This window comes from Zingiber officinale, chromosome 7B (assembly GCF_018446385.1).
Source record: "Zingiber officinale cultivar Zhangliang chromosome 7B, Zo_v1.1, whole genome shotgun sequence".
In the NCBI taxonomy this organism is placed as follows: Eukaryota; Viridiplantae; Streptophyta; class Magnoliopsida; order Zingiberales; family Zingiberaceae; genus Zingiber; species Zingiber officinale.
The window spans coordinates 51091197-51116332 of NC_055999.1; the positions used below are offsets into that span (position 1 = coordinate 51091197).

A 25136-nucleotide genomic window follows, 5' to 3' on the forward strand; every position below is an offset into this window, starting at 1 on the left:
GAATTTATTGATTATGCTATTATTTGGTGGGATCAAGTTATTCTAAGCAGGAATAGAAACAACGTGAGACCCGTTTGCACTTGGGAAGAGATGAAATCAATTATGAGGAAGAGGTTCATTCCATCACATTACTATCGAGATTTGTACCAACGGCTACAAAGTCTAACCCAAGGATCTAAGACTGTGGAGGAATACCACAAAGAGATGGAGATTGTCTTGATTCAAGCCAATGTGGAGGAGGACCGAGAAGCAACCATGGCAAGATTTTTACAAGGTTTGAATTCAGAAATTGCAAATATAGTTGAGTTGCAACATTATGTGGAGCTTGAAGATATGGTGCATATGTCCATGAAAGTTGAAAGGCAACTCAAAAGGAAGGGTTCAATCAAACATGGTCAAAGTTCTAATTCATCCACCTGGAAATCTAGTTGGAACAAAAGAGATGATAAAGTTGCATCAAAGTGTAAGATAGAGTTTTTGAAGAATTAAGACGCTAGTTCTCCATTGGTTAAAGGCAAAGAACCTATCCAATCTTCAAGAAATAGAGATATTAAATGCTTTAAGTGTTTGGGAAGAGGACATATTGCTTCACAATGTCCAAACAAAAGAAGTATGCTTTTGAAAGAAAATGGTGATATCGAAACTGAGAGTGAGTCCGAAGATGATAATGTCTTGCCACCATTGTTGAAAAGTGATGTAGAAGAGTATGTCGTTGAAGGTGAAGCCCTTGTCACTAGGCGTGCTCTAAATGTGCAAGTGAAGGAAGAAGATGAAGAACAACGAGATAACATATTTCGTACCCGTTGCCACATTAAAGACAAGGTATATAGTATGATTATAGATGGAGGAAGTTGCACTAATGTTGCTAGTACTATCTTGGTTGAGAAATTATGCTTACCTACCACTAAACATCCTAGACCTTATAAACTACAATGGTTGAATGATTGCGGGGAGGTTAAGGTCACTAAGCAAGTATTGGTTTCATTATCCATTGGTAGGTATCATGATGATGTTCTTTGTGATGTAGTACCAATGCATGCAAGTCATTTTCTTTTAGGTAGACCGTGACAATTTGATAGGAGGGTCATGCACGATGGGTTCACAAATAAATATTCTTTTAAGATGCATGGTAAACTTGTAACTCTTGTACCATTAACTCCTAAGAAAGTATATGAAGATCAATTGAGGACAAAAAATGAGAGTGAAAAAAGAAAAGATTGTGAGAGAAATAAAAAATGGAAAAGAAAAGGAGTGTGAGAAAAGAAAAGTGAGGATGAGAGGAGTGAAAAAAGAATGAAAAAGAAACAAAAAAAATCAAGAGAGTAAAAAAGAGAACTTTTATGCAAAAGAAAGAGAGGTTAAGAGAGCTTTTTATTCTCAACAGCCGATGATTGTATTTTTGTATTAGGAGGCTTATTTCAACACTAACAATCTTAACCCTTCTTTTCTTAGTGTGGTTAAATGTCTTTTGCAGGAATTTGATGATGTCTTTCCTGAAGAAGTTCCTGATGGATTGCCCACCACTTAGGGGAATAGAGCACCAAATTGACTTTATCCCAGGAGTAGCTATCCCTAATCGACCAGCCTATAGGAGCAATCCTATGGAGATGAAGGAGCTTCAAAAGCAAGTTGAAGAGTTGATGAGAAAAGGGTACGCCCGAGAAAGTTTGAGTCCTTGTTCTGTTCCCGATTTGCTTGTGCCTAAGAAGGATGGGACTTGGAGAATGTGCGTTGATTGTAGGGCTATCAACAAGATTACGGTAAAGTATCGTCATCCTATTCCTAGATTAGATGATATGCTAGATGAACTACATGGTTCTTGCATTTTCTCTAAAATTGATTTGAAGTCTGGCTATCATCAAATTTGCGTGCGTGAGGGAGATGAATGGAAAATTGCTTTTAAGACTAGGTACGGTTTGTATGAATGGTTAGTCATGCCATTTGGCCTAACTAATGCACCTAGTACATTCATGAGATTAATGAACCATATTTTACGTGCTTATATTGGGAACTTTGTTGTAGTATATTTTGATGACATCTTGATTTATAGTAAAAATTTAGATGAACATCTCAATCATTTACAAAAAGTTCTACTTGTTTTGAGAAATGAAAAATTGTATGCTAACCTTTAAAAATATTCTTTTTGCACTAATCAGATAGAGTTTCTTGGTTATATTGTTAGTGCTAAGGGAATAGCGGTTGATGAAGAAAAGGTTAAAGCAATACGTGAATGGCCAACACCAAAAACGATAACTGAGGTACGTAGCTTTCATGGGTTGGCAAGTTTCTACAAAAGGTTTGTTAAAAATTTTAGTTCTATAGCTGCACCCTTGCCTGAAGTAGTTAAAAAGAATGTGAGTTCCGTTGGGATAGCGAACAAGTTTCAGCTTTTAACTTACTTAAGGAGAAGCTAAGTTCAGCACCATTACTTGCATTACCTAACTTTGCTAAAACTTTTTAAATTGAGTGTGATGCATCAGGAATAGGTATTGGAGCTGTGCTAATACAAGAAGGTCGACCCCTTGCTTATTTTAGTGAGAATCTCAGTGGAGCAGCTTTGAACTATCCAACTTATGACAAGGAGATGTATGCATTGGTGAGGGCTTTAGAGACTTGGCAGCATTACTTGTGGGCCGAAGAGTTTGTTATTCACACTGATCATGAATCATTGAAGCATTTGAAGAGCCAAAGTATGTTGAATAGACGTCATGCAAAATGGGTAGAATTCATTGAATCATTCCCTTATGTGATCAAGTATAAACAAGGTATGGAAAACATTGTTGCCGATGCTTTGTCTCGAAGGTATACCTTGATCTCTACTTTAAACACTAAATTGTTAGGATTTGAATACATTAAAGATTTATATTCTAATGATTCTAACTTTGGAAATGTGTTTGAAGTTTGTGAACATGCAGCATTTGGGAAGTTTTATAGACATGAGGGGTTTCTTTTTAGAGTGAATAGGTTGTGTGTGCCTAATTGTTCATTAAGGGAATTATTAATCCAAGAATCTCATGGTGGGGGACTAATGGGACATTTTGGAGTTAAAAAAACTCTATAAGTGTTGGTAGAGCATTTCTTTTGGCCACAAATGAAACGGGATGTAGTTAAATTTTGTGAGAAGTATATTACATGTAGGCAAGTAAAATCTAGATGTTTACCTCATGGACTGTATACACCTTTACCAATTCCTAGTGAACCTTGGGTTGATATTTTCATGGATTTTGTTTTAGGACTACCAAGGTCTAAACGAGGTATGGATTCTATTTTTGTCGTTGTGGACAGATTTTCTAAAATGGCTCATTTTATTCCTTGTAGGAAAACATATGATGCTAACCATATTGCTGATCTATTTTTTAGGGAGATTGTGCGACTTCATGGAGTACCGAGGAGCATAGTTTCATATCGTGATGCAAAGTTTCTAAGCTACTTTTGGAAGACATTGTGGGGAAAGTTAGGAACAAAGCTTTTGTTTTCCACAACTTGTCATCCACAAACAGATGGACAAACTGAGGTAGTAAATCGAACTTTATCTACTTTATTGAGAGCTATCATTCAAAAGAATTTAAAAGGTTGGGAAGATTGTTTACCACATGTTAAATTTTCTTATAATAGATCTATGCATTCCACTACTAATTTTTCACCTTTTGAAGTGGTATATGGGTTCAAACCTTTAACTCCTTTAGATTTGTCGCCTTTGCCTATCTCTGAGCGTGCTAGTTTAGATGGTACCAAAAAAGTTGAGTTTGTGAGGCAACTACATAAGAAAGTTCGATTACAAATTGAAAAGAGGATTGAACAATATACTGCGCAAGCCAACAAGGGACGAAAGAAAGTGATCTTTGAACCTGAAGATTGGGATGAGGAAGGAAAGATTCCAACTAAACGTCGTACTAAGTTACATCCACGAGGAGATGGTCCATTTCAAGTCATTGCTCGAATCAATGATAATGTATACAAGCTTGACTTACCAGGTGAGTATAATGTGATTGCTACATTTAATGTTTCTGATCTTTCTCCTTTTGATATAGGTGATCAAGATTCGAGGACGAATCCTTTTGAGGAGAGGGGGAATGATGGAGTAAACGAAAGAGGACAAGTTGCGCAACAAGCTTGTGATATGGGTCATGCTCAATCCACTCTAGATATTAATGATGATCCATTATGCATCAATGGAGACCCAATTACAAGGGCTAGGGCTAAAAAGATGAAGGAAGCACTTAATGTGCTAATTGAAGATGTGAAGGCCAAAGCTACCATTGAAGAAGGTTTGACCAAGAGCAAGTCATCCGGCTTAGTCAACCTAATTCAAGCCTTATATGAGATAAATTAGTATTTAAGTCTCATATCTATGTAGCATGGATATGTAGGCTCAATTTGGACTCAATTTTTACCTTTATTTGGGTTGTAATAATGCCATATGTTTAAAATGGCTAAGTAGTCTATATAGGCCTTTACTAAATGGGCTTTCTTTTGGCCTTTTAGGGTTTTTTTGGTCACCTTATAGCTATCAATAAAGGGGGTGACGACCACACATGTATCTTTGACATATTTTTCAATCTAAAGCACGGTGAGGCTCTCGCTTGTTGGTTCTTCATTGAACTTGAACTTATCAAGGCATCTCCTTGTGACGTTCAAAGACTTATCAACCTCAATCCCAAGGTTGTGGCGTCTTCCATCTTCTATACCAAGGTTCATGCTTTTCTAAGCATTGGGTCGAGGTTTCTTTTCATCCATCTTATCGACTTAGACCTTCCTTCTTTCTGTTTTCAATTCATTGTGGGTTCTTTTTCTCATTGGGTTCACATCAATCCATGAGGTAAAGATTTAGATTTTGCTTGTCGAAATACACTTCTCACAAAATTTAACTACATCCCGTTTCATTTGTGGCCAAAAGAAATGCTCTCTACCAACACTTCTAGAGTTTTTTTAACTCCAAATTGTCCCATTATTCCCCCACCATGATATTCTTGGATTAATAATTCCCTTAATGAACAATTAGGGGCGCACAACCTATTCACTCTAAAACAAAATCCCTCATGCCTATAAAACTTCCCAAATGCAGCATGTTCACAAACATCAAACATATTTCCAAAGTCAGGATCATTAGAATTTAGATCTTTAATGTATTCAAAATCCTAACAATTTAGTGTTCAAAGTAGAGATCAAGGTATACCTTCGAGACAAAACATCTACAACAATATTTTCCTTACCTTGTTTATATTTGATCACATAAGGGAATGATTCAATAAACTCCACCCATTTTGCATGACATCTATTCAACTTACTTTGGCTCTTCAAATGCTTCGACGATTCCTGATCAATGTGAGTGATAAATTTTTTGGGCCACAAGTAATGCTGCCAAGTCTCTAAAGTCCTTACCAATACATACATCTCTTTGTCATAAGTTGGATAGTTCAAAACTGCTCCGCTGAGTTTCTCACTAAATTTTGAAAGTTTTAGCAAAGTTAGGTAATGCAAGTAGCTTCTCCTTAAGTAAGTTGAAAGTTGAACCTTGTTCACTATCCCAATGAAATCCAACTTCGTTTTAACAACTTCGGTCAAGGGTGCAACTATAGAACTAAAACTTTTAACAAACCTCCTATACAAACTTGTCAACCCGTGAAAGCTACGTACCTCAGTTATCATTTTTGGTGTTGGCCACTCACGAATTGCCTTAACCTTTTCTTCATCAGCTACTATTCCCTTAACACTAACAATATAACCAAGAAACTCTATTTCACTAGTGCGAAAAGAACATTTTTTAAGATTTGCATACAATTTTTCATTTTGCAAAACAAGTAGAACTTTTTGTAAATGATTGACATGCTCATCTAAATTTTTACTATAAATCAAGATGTCATCAAAATATACTACAACAAAGTTCCCAATATAAGCACGCAAAATATGGTTAATTGATCTCATGAAAGTACTGGGTGCATTAGTTAGCCCAAATGACATGACTAACCATTCGTACAAACCATACCTAGTCTTAAAAGGAGTTTTCCATTCATCTCCCTCACGCATGCGAATTTAATGATAGCCAGACTTCAAATCAATTTTAGAGAAAATGCAAGAACCATATAGTTCATCTAGCATATCATCTAATCTAGGAATAAGATGACGATACTTTACCATAATTTTATTGATAGCCTTGCAATCAATGCACACTCTCCAAGTGGTGGCACACTAACAACGTATAGGCTGGTCAATTAGGAATGACTGCTCCTGGGATGAAGTCAATTTGGTTCTCTATTCCCCTAAGTGGTGGCAATCCATCAGGAACTTCTTCAAGAAAGACATCATCGAATTCCTTCAAAAGAGATTTAACAACACTAGGAAAAGAAGGGTTAAGATTGTTAGTGTTGAAATAAGCCTCCTTGTACAAAAGTACAACTATCGGCTATTGAGAGTAAAAATCTCTCTTAACCTCTCTTTCTGATACAACTCCGGATCAGCTCCAAGCCAATGAGATAGGACTGCAAGTCGAGATGTACGAGTGTTTTTGTGACACCCAACTGAGTGCAAATACGTGAGGGAGTGAGAGAGGATCCTCCTTTGTTCTTAATATTTCAGTTGCAGCTCACTATGTCTCGAGAGCACGGTGGCAGGGTTGGTCCGAGTGATGGAGGAGGGGTTGATCAGACTACCATCATGCAGGTTATACAGCAATAACTTTGAGTGCATGAATGTCGTGTTCAATGAGATTCGAGATCGGCTGGATAGGCATGAGGATCGGCTTGAACAACTTCAGCAAGAGCCATTACCTAGGCATCGGAGACCCGACCAGTGGCCATATTTTGCTCCAAATGTACCAGATGATGACTATGATGATGGGGCGAGCAATGAAGTGATCTCCAATGCTACTTGGAGGAGGGCTAGGGCTATCAGACCCGAAAGACCAAGGCATGTTCAAAGGAAACACCGAGAAAGGGAAGCCGTAGATCGTAACATGGGCACCATCAAGCTGTCCATTCCTCCATTTCAAGGTAAAAATGACCCTGATGTTTATATTGAATGGGAGAGGAAAGTTGAGTTGGTATTCGATTGTCACAATTACTCGGAGGAGAAGAAAGTGAAGCTTGTTGCAGTGGCTTTCACCGACTATGCCATTGTATGGTGGGATCAGCTGCCCCTGAGTAGATGTCGTAACCATGAGCTTCCCATCGATAATTGGGAGGTCATGAAAGCCGTTATGAGAAGAAGGTTTGTTCCATCTCACTATTATCAGGACTTACATTTAAAATTGCAACATCTGAAGCAGGGGTCCATGACTGTGGAAGACTACCACAAGGAGATGGAGATAGCCTTGATTCGGGCTAACATTGAGGAGGACCGAGAGGCAACCATGGCTCAGTTCATCTGTGGCCTGAATCGTGAGATTGCCAATATTGTTGAGCTACATCACTATGTAGAGCTTGACGATGTGGTGCACATGGCAATGAAAGTTGAAAGACAACTCAAGAAAGGAGTGCGATCATCTTCCAAGTATGAGGCTGCAAATTCATCCCCTTGGAAGCAGAAGTGGGGATCATCAAAACCAACTGAGAAAGCAGTTTCAAAATCTAAGGGAGAGACGAATGTGGCCAAGACCTAATCTAGCAACAAGGATAAGGGTAGCACTCATCTTCCCAACCTCAAAGAAATCGTGACATCAAATATTTTCATTGTTTAGGATCAGGTCATATTGCTTCTCAATGCCCGAACAAGTGAGCAATGATCATGTTGGATAATGGGGAGATCGAAACTGAAGAGGAAGATGAAGGAAATGAGTCCACTCCATCAGTTGAAGATACTAGTGATGTTGAGCTTGCTGTTGATGGCCAAGCTCTTGTTGTGCTGAGAGCTCTCCATATGCAAGCCAAAGAAGATGATGATGGGCGGCAAAGGGAGAACATCTTCTACACCCGCTTCCATGTGAAAGATCGGGTATGCGATTTGATTATTGATGGTGACAGCTGTGTTAATGTGGCAAGCAAGTTAATGATAGACAAGCTTGACCTACCTACCTTAAAGCATCCAAAGTCGTATAAACTCCAATGGCTCAATGATAGTGGAGAGATGAAGGTAACCAAGCAGGTCCTTGTTTCATTTACGATTGGAAGGTACACGGATGAGTTTCTGTGTGATGTGTACCCATGCAAGCTAGCCATTTGCTTCTTGGAAGACTGTGGCAGTTTGACAGATGGACCATACATGATGGGTACAAGAACCGCTACAGATTCAGCAAGGATGGTAGGAACATTACACTTGCCCCTTTGACACCTCGTCCAGTATTTGAGGAGCAGCTCCAGATCAAAAAGTTCGTTGCAGCAAGAGGAAAAAGTGTGGCTGAGATAGAAAAAAAATACGAGTGAAAATGAGAAAAAAGATCGTGGACTGAGAATGAAAAAAGAGAGTGGAAAAAAAGAAAAGATTGAGAGTTCAGCCTTGAAAAAGAAAGAAGAAAGAAAAATGAGCTTCTATGCAAAAGAAAGAGAGATCAAAAGTGCTTTTAACTCTGATAGACTGATGATCTTGTTTTTATACAAGGAGACCTATCTTTCTTTGGCTAACCATAATGTTTCTTTGCCTAATGTTGTGATGTCTCTTTTGCAGGATTTCAAGGATGTCTTTTCCGAGGATACGCCACCTTGGTTACCACCCCAAAGAGGAATCGAGCATTAGATTGATCTCATTCTGGGAGCCTCCATTCTAAACCGACCAGCTTATCGAAGTAGTCCAGAAGAGACCAAAGAGCTTCAAAGGTAAGTTGAAGAACTTATGACCAAAGGATATTTTCGTGAAAGCATGAGTCCTTGTGCTGTGCATGTGCTGCTGGTTCCAAAGAAAGACGGGACTTGGAGAATGTGCATGGATTGTCGAGGTGTAAACAAGATAACGGTAAAGTATCGTCACCCAATTCCTCGCTTAGATGACTTGCTTGATGAATTGCATGGATCCACTATGTTTTCTAAGATCGATTTGAAGAGTGGGTATCATTAAATTCAAATTAAGGAAGGGGATGAGTGGAGCTTTTAAGACAAAATAGGAGTTATATGAATGGTTAGTGATGCCATTTGGATTGACGAATGCTCCTAGCACATTTATGCGTCTCATGAATCATGTGCTGCGTGCATTTATTGGAAAATTTGTTGTTGTTTATTTTGATAACATTCTGATCTATAACATGAGTTTGCATGACCATATTGATAATTTGAAATGTGTGCTTGAAGTTTTGAGGGGTGAAAAATTGTTTGCTAACCTTAAGAAATGTAGCTTTTGCGTAGATAGGGTTGTTTTTCTTGGATTTGTTGTTAGTTCCAGACGTGTGGAAGTTGATGAGGAGAAGGTGAAAGCTATCAGGGAATGGCCTACCCTTGGCACCATCACTGAAGTAAGAAATTTTCATGATTTAGCCGGGTTCTATAGGAGGTTTGTGCCAAATTTCAGCACCATCGCTGCCCCTTTGACGGAAATCATCAAGAAGAATGTTGGATTTAAGTGGGGAGAGACACAAGAGAAAGCCTTCAACACATTAAAAGAAAAGCTAAGCTATGCTCCTTTACTACTTCTACCAGATTTTTCTAAGGCTTTTGAAATCGAATGTGATGCTTCTGGCATTGGTATAGGTGTTGTTCTTATGCAAGAGAAGAGGCCAATTGCCTACTTCAATGAGAAGCTTAATGGTGCAGCATTGAACTACTCAACATATAACAAGGAGCTCTATGCATTAGTGCGAGCTTTGGAGACCTGGCAATATTACTTGTGGTCCAAGGAGTTCATCATTCACAGGGACCATGTGTTACTGAAGCATTTGAAAGGCCAAGGTAAATTGAATCATAGACATGCTCGTTGGATTGAATTCATTGAAATGTTTCCTTATGTGATCCAATACAAGCAAGGAAAAGAGAATGTGGTAGCAGATGCTTTGTCACGCAGGTACACCCTTATCTCTACCTTAGGGTCAAAGTTTCTTAGATTTGAACACCTGAAGGAATTGTATGTGAATGATGCTGACTTTGCTGATATCTTTAAAGCATGTGAAAAGGGGGCATTTGATAAGTTCTATATGCATGATAGTTACTTGTTTCAAGAAAATAGACTTTGCATTCCCCAAAGTTCTATGCGTGAGTTACTTGTTAGGGAGTTACATGGGGGTGGATTAATGGGGCATTTTGGAGCTGTGAAAATCTTGGACATTTTGAAAGAACATTTCTTCTGGCCTCATATGAAAAGAGATGTTGAAAGGATTTGCATTAGGTGCATTGCATGTAAGAAAGCCAAGTCTAGGTGCAACCACATGGACTTTATATGCCTTGCCTATGCCTAGCCACCCTTGGACTGATGTGTCAATGGATTTTGTGTTAGGTTTGCCTAGGACTAGGAATGGCCGAGTACTATTCTTGTGGTTGTGGACCAATTTTTGAAAATGGCACACTTTATCCCTTGCCATAAAACTGATGATGCTACACATGTAGCAAATTTATTCTTTAGGGAGGTGGTATGTTTGCATGGGGTCCCTAGAACAATTGTTAGTGATCGGGATGCGAAGTTCCTCAGCTATTTTTGGCGAGTCTTGTAGGGAAAACTTGGGACAAAGTTGTTATTCTCTACCACTTGTCACCCACAGACTGATGGGCAAACCGAGGTCGTTAATCGACCCTTTGGAAATTTGTTGCGTTCTGCCATTGGGAAGAATTTGAAAGCTTGGGAAGATTGCATACCATTCATTGAATTTGCATACAATAGGGTTACACATTCTTCTATTAAGTATTCACCTTTTGAGATTGTCTATGGTTTTAATCCATTAACTCCATTGGATTAAATCCCATTACCTGTGGATGAGATCACTAGCCTTGAAGGTCAAGCGAAGGCTGATTTGGTGAAAAGGATCCATGACAAGGCAAGGCAACACATGCTAAGGAGGAATGAGCAGATTGCAACCCGTGCCAACAAGGGACGAACGCCGATTACTTTTCAACCTGGAGACTGGGTCTGGGTTCATTTTCGAAAGGAGCGATTTCCGAAATGAAGGCAATCCAAGCTGAACCCACGTGGTGATGGACCATTTCAAGTACTGGAGAAAATCAACGACAATGCATACAAGTTGGATCTTCCAGGTGAGTACTAAGTGAGTTCAACCTTTAATGTTTCTGATCTTTCCCCTTTTGTTGTTGTTTCAGATTCGAGGACGAATCCTTTTGAGGAAGGGGGGGGATGATACAACTCCGGATAAGCTCCAAGACAAAATAGACAGGACTGCAAGTCGAGATGTACGTCCCGAACCAAGAGGAGCATAAAGGGGACTTGCACGTGCCAGCTGAGTCGATAACGAAAGCAGAGGTCAAGCAAGTTCAACATGCTGTACAAGCATTGACATGTCGTATCTTGGAATGGCAGGCTATGGAGTTACAGTCGATGCCATGCCGAATGATCAACTTCATACAAGTCGACCCTAAAATGGGCCAATCAGCTGCGGAAGAATGGAATATCATGATGCAACATGTTCCTAGCCAAATACCATACTAGATTGGTGGTAAAACACACCATTCTGGTTGGAATTGGTGTGCCATTTAATGCCACCTACATTTTGGATGAATTCCCAAGTTGGAAGACAGCTAGAGGGAGTGTGCATAAAGACTTGCATTCATTATCTTCTCTTTCCATGCCTTGGAAACTACCATTTCAGTTCTATATAATGTCTTGAGTAGATATCAAAGAGGGCAGCAAATATTATATTTTGAGAGAGTTTTCCTCCTTGCTGTTCTTCAGTAACTCTGCAGGGATTACGAGTGAGCATTTGTAATTTCTCAACACTCTTATAATATCGGTTCTTGGTTCTGTTATAACCATTGGGTCGATATTCTCCATTTTCTCATAATATTGGTTCTTGATTCTCTATAATCAACGGGTCAATATTCCATTTCTTCAAAACCTCCTTTGGACGACCTCGGAACTGAGTTCCAAATCTTATTGTTGCTGGGTCTCGCAGTATTGTTCGTCGAGGTTCGCATCACTTTCTTTTTCATAAAAGCTCCCTTTTTTACTCTCTTGCTCTAAGGTTTTTGTTTCTTTTTCATTCTTTTTTTCACTCCTCTCATCCTCACTTTTCTTTTCTCACACTCCTTTTCTTTTCCATTTTTTTTTCCTCTCACAATCTTTTCTTTTTTCACTCTCTTTTTTATCCTCAATTGATCTTCATATACTTGCTTAGGAGTTAATGGTACAAGAGTTACAAGTTTACCATGCATCTTAAAAGAATGTTTATTTGTGAACCCATCGTGAATGACCCTCCTATCAAATTGCCATGGTGTACCTAAAAGCAAATGACTTGCATGCATTGGTACTACATCACAAAGAACATCATCATGATACCTACCAATGGATAATGAAACCAATACTTGCTTGCTCCCCGCAATCATTCAACCATTGTAGTTTATAAGGTCTAGGATGTTTAGTGGTAGGTAAGCATAATTTCTCAACCAAGATAGTACTAGCAACATTAGTAAAACTTCCTCCATCTTTAATCTTACTACATACCTTGTCTTTGATGTGGCAACGGGTATGAAATATGTTGTCTCGTTGTTCTTCATCTTCTTCCTTCACTTGCACATTTAGAGCACGCCTAGTGACAAGGGCTTCACCTTCAATGGCATACTCTTCTACATCACTTTCCATCAATGGTGGCAAGGCATTATCATCTTCGGACTCACTCTCAGTTTCGATATCACCATTTTCTTTCAAAAGCAAAATTCTTTTATTTGGACATTGTGAAGCAATATGTCCTCTTCCCAAACATTTAAAGTATTTAATATCTCTATTTCTTGAAGATTGGATAGGTTCTTTATCTTTGACCAATGGAGAACCAGCATCTTTATTCTTTAAAAACTCGATCTTACTCTTTGATGCAAATTTATCATCTCTTTTGTTCCAACTAGATTTCCAAGTGGATGAATTTTGACCATGCTTGATTGAACCCTTCCTTTTGAGTTGCCTTTCAACTTTCTTGGACATATGCACTATATCTTCCAGCTCCACATAATATTGCAACTCCACTATATTTGCAATTTCTGAATTCAAACCTTGTAAAAATCTTCTCATGGTTGCTTCTTGGTCCTCCTCCACATTGGCTCGAATCATGGCAATCTCCATCTCCTTGTGATATTCCTCCATAATCTTGGATCCTTGGGTTAAACTTTGTAGTCTTTGGTACAAATCTCGATAGTAATGTGATGACACGAATTTCTTTCTCATAATAGATTTCATCTCTTCCCAAGTGCCAACGGGTCTCTCATTGTTTCTTCTCCTGCTTAGAATAATTTGATCCCACCAAATAATAGCATAATCAATAAATTCAACAGCAGCTAGTTTTACCTTCTTCTCTTCAGAGTAGTTGTGACAATCAAACACTAATTCAACTTTCTTTTCCCACTCCAAATATACGTCTGGATCACTTTTGCCTTGAAATAAAGGAATCTTCATCTTAATATTTCCCGAGCTTCTACCACCAATTCTAGCATGAGCAGATCTGCCACTAGAAACTCTATCATCAATGTCCTTAGATACGCCATCATCATCATCATCATTGTTGTCATCACGATTATATTGCCTTGAATTTCGTATAGGAACTTTACCAGCTTGGCTATTTTGCAATCTTGAAATTACAGCATCTTGTCTCTCTAATCTGTCAAGGATTTGATTGAATCTGAATTCCATGCATTCCAAGTGTTGTCTCAAGGCTCGTTGTTCAAGTGTTTCTCTAGGTCTTACTTCTTCTCCACTTGTCGCCATTAATGCAATCTGTTAACACTCAATCACTCAACTCACTAATGTTAGAGCATCACCAATGCAAGCTTTGTTAAAGGTTTGTAAAAATTGAAAAACCTCACTAAAAAAGCTTTTATGGTTGTGTATTTGAGGTTTGCGGTTTTTAATTCAAGAGCAGGTTTGAGTTTTCAAACCTACTTTTTTCTCTTGAAGATAAAACCAATAATTAATGTGCATGATTGACATTTTTTAATAATTAAAAAATAAATTTTTAATGAATAATTAGTAATAAGCTTACTTTTGGAGAGAATTAATGTGCATGAGCCATGCAACTATATGCGGAGAGAATTATAAAAAAGTTCACTTAGAGCTTTAACCATTGGGAATGTTTTAATGAGCTTTTATAATGTTGATGTGGCATGTTAAAATCCTAAAAAAGCTCATTCAAAGCTTTAACGATTGGAGATGCCCTTAGCTCTTTAAAGAACTTAGAATTGTGGCAATTTCCCTATAAGCGTTCATTGACTAATTGAAAATCCCAAGGGTATTAGGATAAAAGATAGGAATTGATATAAAAATATAAGTTACAGAATTGAAAATTGATATTAAGGATTGAAAGGAAATTTGCCAGAATTAAATCTTGGCGGAACTTAAAAGGAAAATACGGAATTAGAAAATACAAGTATACTTGGCAAGACTTTAAAGGAGATGCGGAGTATACTAAGCAAGACTTTAAAGAAAATACAGAATTGGAAAATGCAAGTATACTAGGCAAGACTTTAAAGGAGATGCAGAGTATAATAGGCAAGACTTTTAAGAAAATACGGAATTGGAAAATGCAAGTATACTAGGCAAGACTTTAAAGGATATCCGGAGTATAATAAGCAAGACTTTAAAGAAAATAAGGAATTGAAAAATGCAAGTATAGAAATAACAATTCTCTACACCCACCTTCTTTTTTTTTCTTTCCTTTTTTTTTTTTAATTTCGACCCTTTTTTGCTGAAAATATTTTTTTTATATTTCGGCCCCTTTTTTTACTGATTTTTTTTTGGAATTTCAGCCTTTTTTTTGCTGAAATTTTTTTTTTAATGCAACAAGACGACTAAAACTCACTAAGATTGAGATGATAATGATAAGTAGATAATATTGAAAAAATAAACAAATTTCAAGCACAAAATAAAAAGGATAACGAAATCGATTTAGAAAAACCAAAGCTCTGATACCAAATGATGTGAATCCAATGAGAAAGATATCTCAAGAACCCACAACGAATGGAAGAAGGAAAAAAGAAAGAACTAAATCGATAAGATTGATGAAAAGACTCTCGCCCCAATGCTTAGGAAAGCATGAACCTTGGTATAGAAGATAGAAGACACCACAACCTTGGGATAGAGGTTGATAAGTCTTTGAACGCCACAAGGAAATACCTTGATAAATTCTAGTTCAATGAAGAACCTACAAGCGAGAACCTCACCGTGCTTTAGATTGAAAAATATGTCAAAGATATATGTGTGGCCATCACCCCCTTTATTTATAGCTATAAGGTGACCAAAAAACCCTAAAAGTCCAAAAGAAAGCCCATTTAGTAAAGGCCTATGTAGACTACTTAGCCATTTTAAGCTTATGGCTTTATTACAACCCAAATAAAAGTAGAAATTGAGTCTAAATTGAGACTGCATATGCCTACTACATAGACATGAGACTTATGTGCTAATTAAGCTCATCTAAGGCTTGAATTAGGTTGACTATGCCGAATGTCTTGCTCTTGGTCAAACCTTCTTCAATGATAGCTTTGGCCTTCACATCTTCAATTAGTACATTAAGTGCTTCCTTCATCTTTATAGCCTTATCCCTTGTAATTGGGCCTCTATTGATGCATAATGGATCACCATTAATATCTAGAGTGGGTTGACCATGATCCATATCGTTAGCTTGTTGTTCTCTTTCTTTGACTCCATCAAATCTACAATTGAGCTCCAAGTTGTGCTTCTTGGGAAAGCATTGATGACTTTCATTATTATGTCTTGATTTGAGAGTGTCTCACCTATACTTGTTAGTTCATTCAAAATTTCCTTTATTTTAGAATGAAGTGTAGATATCTTATCTCCTTTTTCAAGTTTCACATTGTTGAGTTGAGTTCGGAGGAGATCTCTTCTTGCCAATTTTGCTTCCGATGTGCCTTCATGAAGTTCTACTAGCTTTTCCCACAAATTCTTGGCACTTGTGTAGTTTCCAATCCGTCTTATTTCTTGTTGAGGAAGAACGTTTAGTAAATGATGCAAAGCCTTTGAATTTACTAATTGCTCTTCCTTTTGCTTCTTGCTCCATCTTGCTTTGTTGATTATCATGTTATTCTCATCCCTTGGTATCTCGAAACCGTTTTCTATAATTAGCATAATATCAAAATTGGTATAAAAAAATACCTCCATTCTCTTTTTCCACCAAGAGAATTCTCCTTCAAATTTGGGTGGATGGATGCTTGAACCGACCATTTTGATTAAGTGCTCTTCTCTACAAAAGCTTAGTGCGTAGCGGAAATACGAAAATTAAAACAATGAAAGCAAACAAAAGAGAATACAAACGCTAACACGATTCCTTTACGTGGTTCGGAGATTGCTTGCTCCTACTCCACGGCGTGTCCTTAAGGTGGACGAACCCTTGATCCTTCGGTGGATTAGTCCCCGGCAATCTCCGGCTAGATCTTACTCCTTCTAGATGGAGTACAACCTCTCACAAAGGTCTCTTCCTCTTACAAGATGGAACTTAGGTTTAGGAGGAAGAGAAAGACTTGGAAGCTTTAGGCAAGGACTTAGGAGTTATTCAACCAGCATGAGTAACCTCCTTCATGCCCAAAGCTTCCCATAAATAAGAGGAGAGAGTTGATCATCATATCAACTCAACCCCAACACCAATCAACTGGTCAATGCACCAGTCGACTGATGTAGCCGTTAAACACAACCAACGGCTCTTTGCATAACCCATTTTCTGCCAACGACCATATACTAGTCGACTGGTCTTCGCAGCCGACAAACACAAAAGCATTCTGTGCTTTTTGTGAATTTACACCAGTCGACTGGTACCTTACATTCACTCACACTCATCCTTTCCGGAGTCACCTTTTAAGCCCTCTTCCTCGACCTTTGTCCCTCAGATGCACACGAGCTCGCGACTCCTCTCCTTGCTATCCTTCACGTTGTCTTGAAGTCCACTTCCCTCAGCTCCACTCCATTGCTCCTCATTCGACGGTTCCTCGGATGTCTTCCACACCATCCTTCACCGACTCAAGGATCCGAGCCCTTGGATGAGCTTCCCAAGCTTGGCCACACCAAGTTCTTCATGTGTTTCACAAAGTTCTACAAGACTCAAACACATATCAAACACATATTAAAGCCTAACTTAAACTCTTTGACACACACATCGAAACTATGTTCGTACCGATCAAACTTAGGTCGATTGCACTAACAACAATCAGACAACTTAATATTATTAGTGCAATCAATTTTTAGTTATGATTAACTAAGCTCGAGTTGACTTAAGTTGAGTTTCGATATTTGATCAATATCTTTGATATTTGAGTGAGATGTTGAGTAAGTTAAGGCACTGGATACTTGACAATTGATCATTAATATGTTTGATGGTTGAGAGTGAGATGCCAAATCAAAGGAGAGATTATTAAAGAATGTTGGTGCAATCGACCTCAGGTTAAGATTGATCAAGATTAGTTTGAGTTTTAATGGTTGAACAAGTAGATTAAGGTCAACTTGATACTTGATAATAGAGAAATCCAAATAGGTCATGATTGATCAAACACTTGACAGTAAAAGTTCAATAGAAAGGAAACAGTCAAAGTGGGTCACGGTTGATAAGATATTTGAGAATTGAAAATCCAACAGGGAATTGGCAAGTGAGCAAAGTTCAATTGGATCATGATTGACTAGACACTTAACATGTGAGTAAAGTCCTAACAAGTCATGGAGAGCTAGATGTTAAGTGTGCGAGTGAAATCCTAATGGGTCATGGAGGAGCAAATATTAGGCATGAGACAGAAAGTTCAAATAAATCAAGGAGGACCAAATGTTTGGCAATGGTGAAGTTTTGAAGGGTCAAAGTTGACTGGATATTGGGTATATTAAACGGGAAGTCCAGGTCAAGGAAGATCAGATGTTTAGCAGTGGTGAAGTCTCAACAAGGTTGATCAAATACTATGTAAGTGAAGTTCTATTAGATTGAGGTTAATCATATACTAGGTAAAATAAGGTTTCAACCTCAATAATACTAAAACAGAGGTATTAAAGGATTTCTATGGGAATAGCAATCGATTGATGAACTTTAAATCATGAGTTCATGGTTTAAAGTAGTTTGCAATGTGATCAACTTGACTATTGGGTATTAGTAGTCAACAATTGCAAAGTGATTCACTTAATTAATGATATTGTTCAAGATAACAAAAGGTTTATGAGTTGATCCAACAATTCCACTAATCATCATCAATCAACTAATGAAGAGGAGGAGTTGATTATTGATGAGTTGGATTCAATCATTAGGCTAACAAAGCAAAACAATGTTTGGATCAGCAGTGGAGCAAACTACTAATGGTGATAAATAGTCTACTATTAGGCAGAAAATAGTCACGACAACAATCTTATAAAAGAATTTTTGTGGAGATGATATATGTGATTCATACCTATATTTTTCTATTTTATTTTGCATGTATTTCCTACGCACACTTATTTTAGTTTCTTGCATTTGCATTCATTTTTATACTTTTAGTTTAAGAGATTGCTTTTTGGTAAGTTGTATTGATAAGGCATAAAGATCGCAACTTTAGGACACATTTGGAGATGAAAAAGTCTCATTACAACACCATACACGACCTACTCGTTATCCTTGCCATGGTCATGTACCATATTTGGAGGCAAAGCGCTCATTGGAGCAACAAGCCCAACATGGATTGGTTGTGCTAGGTGTTGTGTAATATACTAAAAATATATATAAGGATTAAAATGGTTAAAATTTAAAATAATTAAATTTATCTAGGAAAATAATAACAAAAAAAAGAGATAATTAATAAGGAAATAAATTTAATATAATTTTATGGATTTTTTTAGATTTTAAATGAGTCGGTTTAGATTTTATAGGGATGAATGGGTAAGAGAAAAGCCTATTTGGAAATACTATATTTAAAGTAGGAGTTGATTGAGATAAAGTTGGTTTTTGTAATCAAACCCTAAACTCTAACCATCACGCCGTCTCCCTCCTCCGCCGTCATCTCTCACGCCCAGGTGCTGCTCGCGGCGCCACCGCGCGCGATCAACAGCCATGGCCGGTGCCCACCTCCGGTCCTCCTCCCCTTCGCTCCACCACCTGCACCCACAACATCGTCGGAGATGAGACGCCGTTGCTCCTTGCACGCCGACCGTCGACGCCACTTCTCTGCCCCCCACCTCCGGCATGCCTATCTTTGGCTGTCATCCTGACAAGCGTGTTATTTCACAACTGCTCCATTGTGATGGAGTAAACGAAAGAGAACAAGTTGCGAAACAAGCTTGTGATATGGGTCATGGTCAATCCACTCCAGATATTAATGATGATCCATTATGCATCAATGGAGGCTCAATTACAAGGGCTAGGGCTAAAAAGATGAAGGAAGCACTTAATGTGCTAATTGAAGATGTGAAGGCCAAAGCTACTATTGAAGAAGGTTTGACGAAGAGCAAGTCATCCGGCTTAGTCAACCTAATTCGAGCCTTAGATGAGCTAAATTAGTATTTAAGTCTCATATCTATGTATCCAATGCATACCCATGTGTCAACTTGATATCTCTATATCCATGACTTGTGAGATCAAGTCATCGAGTTGACCTACATGCTAGTCTCGTCGCATTAACATTGTCCCTGAATGTTAATACTTGACTAGGAATGATTAAGAGTAGTGTTCCCTATATCATCTCACTATCGATTCAACCAATCGATTGATATAGGTAAGAACCTTCTACTCAAGGATGCTATTATACTTAGTTATTTGGCACCAATACAAGTAAGTATAATAACCATAAACAACAGCCTTTACTTATATACAAGAATATGATACAACGAGTTCATACAACAATCATCAAATGATTGGCTCTAGGGCTCTAACTAACAATCTTCCACTTGCACTAGTGCCAATCAGTGTAGGCTCTAAGGCCTAATGGCCTAGTGTGACCATCATGCTTTCTCTATGCCAAATCCTTGGTCAAGGGATCTGCGATGTTATCCTCTGTGGGTACTCTACAAATCTTCACATCTCCTCTCTCTATAATCTCTCGAATGAGATGGAAGCGCCGTAGTATGTGTTTGGTCCGCTGGTGTGAGCGAGGTTCCTTAGCCTGCGCAATTGCTCCATTGTTGTCAAAATAGAGCTCAATAGGGTCAGCGATGCTAGGAGCCACCCCAAGTTCAGTGATGAACTTGCGGATCCAAACTGCCTCCTTTGCTGCTTCTGATGCAGCAATATAATCGGCCTCTGTTGTAGAATCAGCAACAGTGTCCTGATTCGAACTCTTCCAGCTCACAGCACCACCATTTATGCAAAACATGAACCCTGACTGCGATCGATAATCATCCTGGTCGGTCTGGAAGCTGGCATCATTGTAACCCTTTACAGCTAGCTCATCATCGCCTCCATATATCAAGAAATATTCTTTAGTCCTTCTCAAGTACTTAAGAATATTCTTGACCGCTATCCAGTGACTTTCACCTGGATCTGACTGGTATCTGCTCGTTTTGACATATCTGACTTTCACCTTGTTTTGACATATCTGACATGGTTAATCTTACAACCTGATAATTTCATTCCTTTGCTTCCCTATCTGATGTGCGTAGATTGTATACACTTATTAGCATGTTTTGACGCACATTCACATATTTTGAGCATGCTTGATCTATGCATTTTCGTACTTTCAGCTTTCCTTTTTAGCATATTTACTCTCTTTGTTCGGAGATCTACTTTTGTGCATTTTTTGTACGTAGGAGTTGAATCTAGTGAAAGATGCGTGTTCAAGGCCAAATCTGCAAGCAAAGCGATGGAGGAAGCCATGACACCTGAACCCTACACGGCCCTGCCATAGGGGGTTGCCCAGGCCGTGTAAGATGAGAGGCCATGTAGCTGCACCAGAGAAGCAAGATAGCATGGCCGTGTGAACCTCACACGGTCGTGCCAAGTTTTGAAGCCCAAGGAAGCCTGGGCTGTGTACACCACACGGCCATGTCAGTTTACTAGAGATAGGAGAAGCCGTGTGAGGTTTCCAGAGAGCAGGAGAGCAGGCTGTGTGCACAACACGGCCGTGCCAGGTTTCCAGAGGTGAAGGCAGTGCAAGCCGTGTGGATCTACACGGCCATTCAAGGGGGGAGTTGATGGAGGCAAGCCACGGCCGTGTGAGGTTAGCAGAGAAGAGAGTAGAGCAGGCCTTGTGAACCTCACACGGCCGTGCCTCAGGGTCGTGTGGTGCCCAAACCCCTCTTCTGTATAAGACCTCCTTCAAGATTTGAGGGAGGATCTTCTCCCCTTTGGGAGAAAGGAAGATTTGGGCGATTTCCCTCCATCTTGGATGGATTTTCCGGCGATTCTAGGGAGGATCTTCACCGATTCGACTCCAAGATCGAAGGATTGGATCCGAAAACTATTCTTCTCCGTAGATAAGTTTTCTTTCTCCTTTCTTGGATTTGAGGGGTTGGAATGCTTGTAATCTCTTTGTCTCTTTCGGATTCTTTCTTCGATTTATGGAGTAGATCTCTTGTTCTAGGAATGAGGGAGTATTTGTGAGGAAATCTTGATGTAAACTCTTGTGGATATGCCAATTTCCCATTTCTATGATTTTGTCCTGTTTTGTATCTATTTGATCTAGTGTTGAATGTTGTGATTGTGCCTAATTACCATGCTTGATTAGATGTTTGGATATCTTGTGGATCTTGTAGAGGTAATTCCTCATTCGATTTTCCGAGGGATCTTCGTGATAGGAACATGTGTAACGCCCGCCCTTCCAGGTAGCACTAAGGCCACCCCAGAGGGACGGACGTCACTAAGACATGGACATCAATTATACTAATGCATATGGATTCATGGCAGCGGAAGACATATATATAATTAATTGTTTTTTTTTCATATCATAACATATACCATATGCATCTAGTTCTCTTAACATGGCATGTGAAGTCAAACGTACCAACATAACATGAGTAGGATATCATACTAGCTGAACATTATCATAAGCATAGGTCCAACATTGTTCACATGCATAACTTAGATAATTCAAAAACTTAAATAGATCTATCCACCAGCACTTCCACACACATCCTCATTGCCTTTCCTACTCTGCTCCCCTTAAACAATCCATTCCTTGCCTTTATCTGCAGTACAAGGAAAACGTGTAGCTATAAGCCAAAGGCTTAGTGAGATCCTTGCCTACCCATAAATCCGAAAAACACATAACATAACATAACATGTAGAAACCATAGCATAGCATAACATAGCATGGAGAATCATAACATAGAACATATCTTATCATGTAAAAACCATAACATCTCATAACCTAACATGAGGGAAAACAGAACATAGTATATCATATCACATAAGGAGCATAACATATCAGAGCATAGCATGTGAGTGTATATCATGATTCATATCACATTCTGTAAGCACATATCAGGAAGCCTATCATGTAAACATGTATCATAACTCATACCTGTTCATAAGGGTGCATAAACATAATTTCATAAATATGTGCATGTAGATGCAATATGTATATTTTTAAAACATGTATCATGGAATGCACATATGCATCATGCTTCTTTCAAAACATATAGTATACATACTTGAATATCATATCATCATCATGAGAAGGGCCCCGACTTGTACCACATGTAAACATAAATGCGCGCAATCCCTAGGACAGGGTAGCTAGCCCCGAACCTACTAGGGATCTAGGTCCGTTCATAGTCCGTCGACTTAGGGGCGTACTGAGGAGCCCATCCCTTAACGAGGTCCGTTCATAGTCTGTCGACCCCGGGGCGCTTATGGAGCCCACCCTTGGTACAAGCCATACAAAGTAAAATATCATGCATATCATATCTCATCATATCATACATGTCATAATTCTTGTCATATCATGAAGAGAGCTCTTGATCCCCAACTTTAAGGGAAGCATCTCTTTACCATAGCATGAAGAGTGCTCTTGATCCCAACTTAAGGGAAGCAACTCTTTTTCATAACATGAAGAGTGCTCTTGGTCCCAACTTAAGGGAAGCAACTCTTTTACATAACATGAAGAATGCTCTTGGTAACATAAAGTATAACATGTTATTTTCTTATCATCAAACTTGGCATATCATCTCATGAACTTAGCATAACATATCATGAACATGGCATATCATATCATGAGTCTAGCATATCATATCATGACCATAGCCTATCATGTCATAAGTCTATCATATCATATCATAAACATGGCACATCTTATCATAAGACATAGAAGTGAAACATATCATAAAGCATATTTCCATCACATCATAAAGCATGAAAGCTTAATCTACTTATATATCAAAGGCTACATATCATGAAAGTACATAAGCATGTTTGGTTAGGTTTAAACTCTTTCCTAACCCAATTAATCCATCTTGGCCGAACCATATCAGTAGGTTTCAACCTCATTTCATTCCATATGAAGCATAGAACTTATCCACATAACATGTAAACTTGATCTAAGCACATACAAGGCATTATACTTCATGAATAAGCATGTTTGAGTTCAAAACTCTAACCTTAACCCATTTATCTCAATTTGGCCGAAACATATCAGTAGGGTTCTTATATCATTTGGTTCCATATGAAGCATAGAACTTATCCACATAACATGTAAACTTGATCTAAGCACATACAAGGCATCATACTTCATGAATAAGCATGTTTGAGTTCAAAACTCTAACCCTAACCCTAACCCATTTATTTCAATTTGGCCGAAACATATCAGTAGGGTTCTTATATCATTTGGTTCCATATGAAGCATAGAACTTATCCACATAACATGTAAACTTGATCTAAGCACATACAAGGCATTATACTTCATGAATAAGCATGTTTGAGTTCAAAACTCTAACCTTAACCCATTTATTTCAATTTGGCCGAAACATATCAGTAGGGTTCTTATATCATTTTATTCCATAAGAAGCATAAGACTTAAGCATGTAACATGCACATTTAGTCTAAGTACCTATAGAGCATTGTACAAGTACCTACAAGGCACTATACTTCATGAATAAGCCTATTTGAGTTCAAAACTCTAACCCTAACCCATTTATTTTCATTTGGCCGAAACATATCAGTAGGGTTTCATGTCTTTTTATTCCATAAGAAGCATCAGACTTAAACATGTAACATGCACATTTAGTCTAAGTACCTATAGAGCATTGTACAAATACCTACAAGGCACTATACTTCATGAATAAGCCTATTTGAGTTCAAAACTCTAACCCTAACCCATTTATTTTCATTTGGCCAAAACATATCAGTAGGGTTTCATATCATTTTATTCCATAAGGAGCATAAAACTTAAACATATAACAAGCCCATTTAATCTAAGTGCATACAAGGTATTGTACTTCATGATCTAAGCATATTTGAGTTCAAAACCTTAACCCTAACCCATTTATTTCAATTTGGCCAAACATATCAGTAGGGTTTCATACCATTTTATTCCATAAGAAGCATAAAAACCTTGGTTATAAACATGTAAAAATTCATACATCACAAGAGGTACAACTAGTATGGTTTCTATCTAAAATTCTTGACTTAAGGCCTTATAATCAATTTTGGCCGAACCATATAGATAGGTATCTCTTTTTTTTTCCACAACATGAAGAATGAAGACTTAACTAACAACATGTGAAATTCATATATCATAGAGTAGAAAAATTAAGCATGTGATCAAAGAAAACTTGTTCTAGGTCCTCTCTTCCATCCTTGGCCGAAACATGCAATAAGGCTCTAAATTTCTCTTTTTCTTTTTCTAGAACATGAAGCATCTCTTGTCACTTGTTAACTCTAAGTGACTACCTATTCTTTATCTTGACCACATTCTTGCAAGAAAATTTTTAGAGTTTCGAAAAACATTATAAACCGAAGCTACTTGTACTGCAGTGAGGGGATACTCACATCCTTGCGCTTGTTTTCCTTAGAGATTTAACCTTTGTTGTGGATCCTTCCTAGAGAGGGGAAGCTTCCTTGCTCCTTGGTCTCGGCAAGAAGAGGAAATGGTGAAGAAGAGGTCACGGTGGAGGAGGAGGGAGTAGGAAGGTGAATGAGGAAAAATGCCAACTCATTTTAATTTCCTCCTTTTATTCATCATGAGAGG

General features: G+C 38.3%; 1 protein-coding gene across 1 annotated transcript in view; it reads left to right on the forward strand.

Moving 5' to 3' along the window:
- LOC122004338 (3-phosphoinositide-dependent protein kinase 1-like) overlaps window positions 1–7597 on the forward strand; it is a 46124-nt gene extending 38527 nt beyond the window's left edge. Inside the window, exon 2 of the mRNA XM_042559244.1 lies at window positions 6612–7597. Within this exon, the coding sequence (XP_042415178.1) occupies window positions 6612–7597 (986 nt within the window). The remainder of the gene's footprint in view (window positions 1–6611) is intronic.
- The last annotated feature ends 17539 nt before the right edge of the window (window positions 7598–25136 follow it).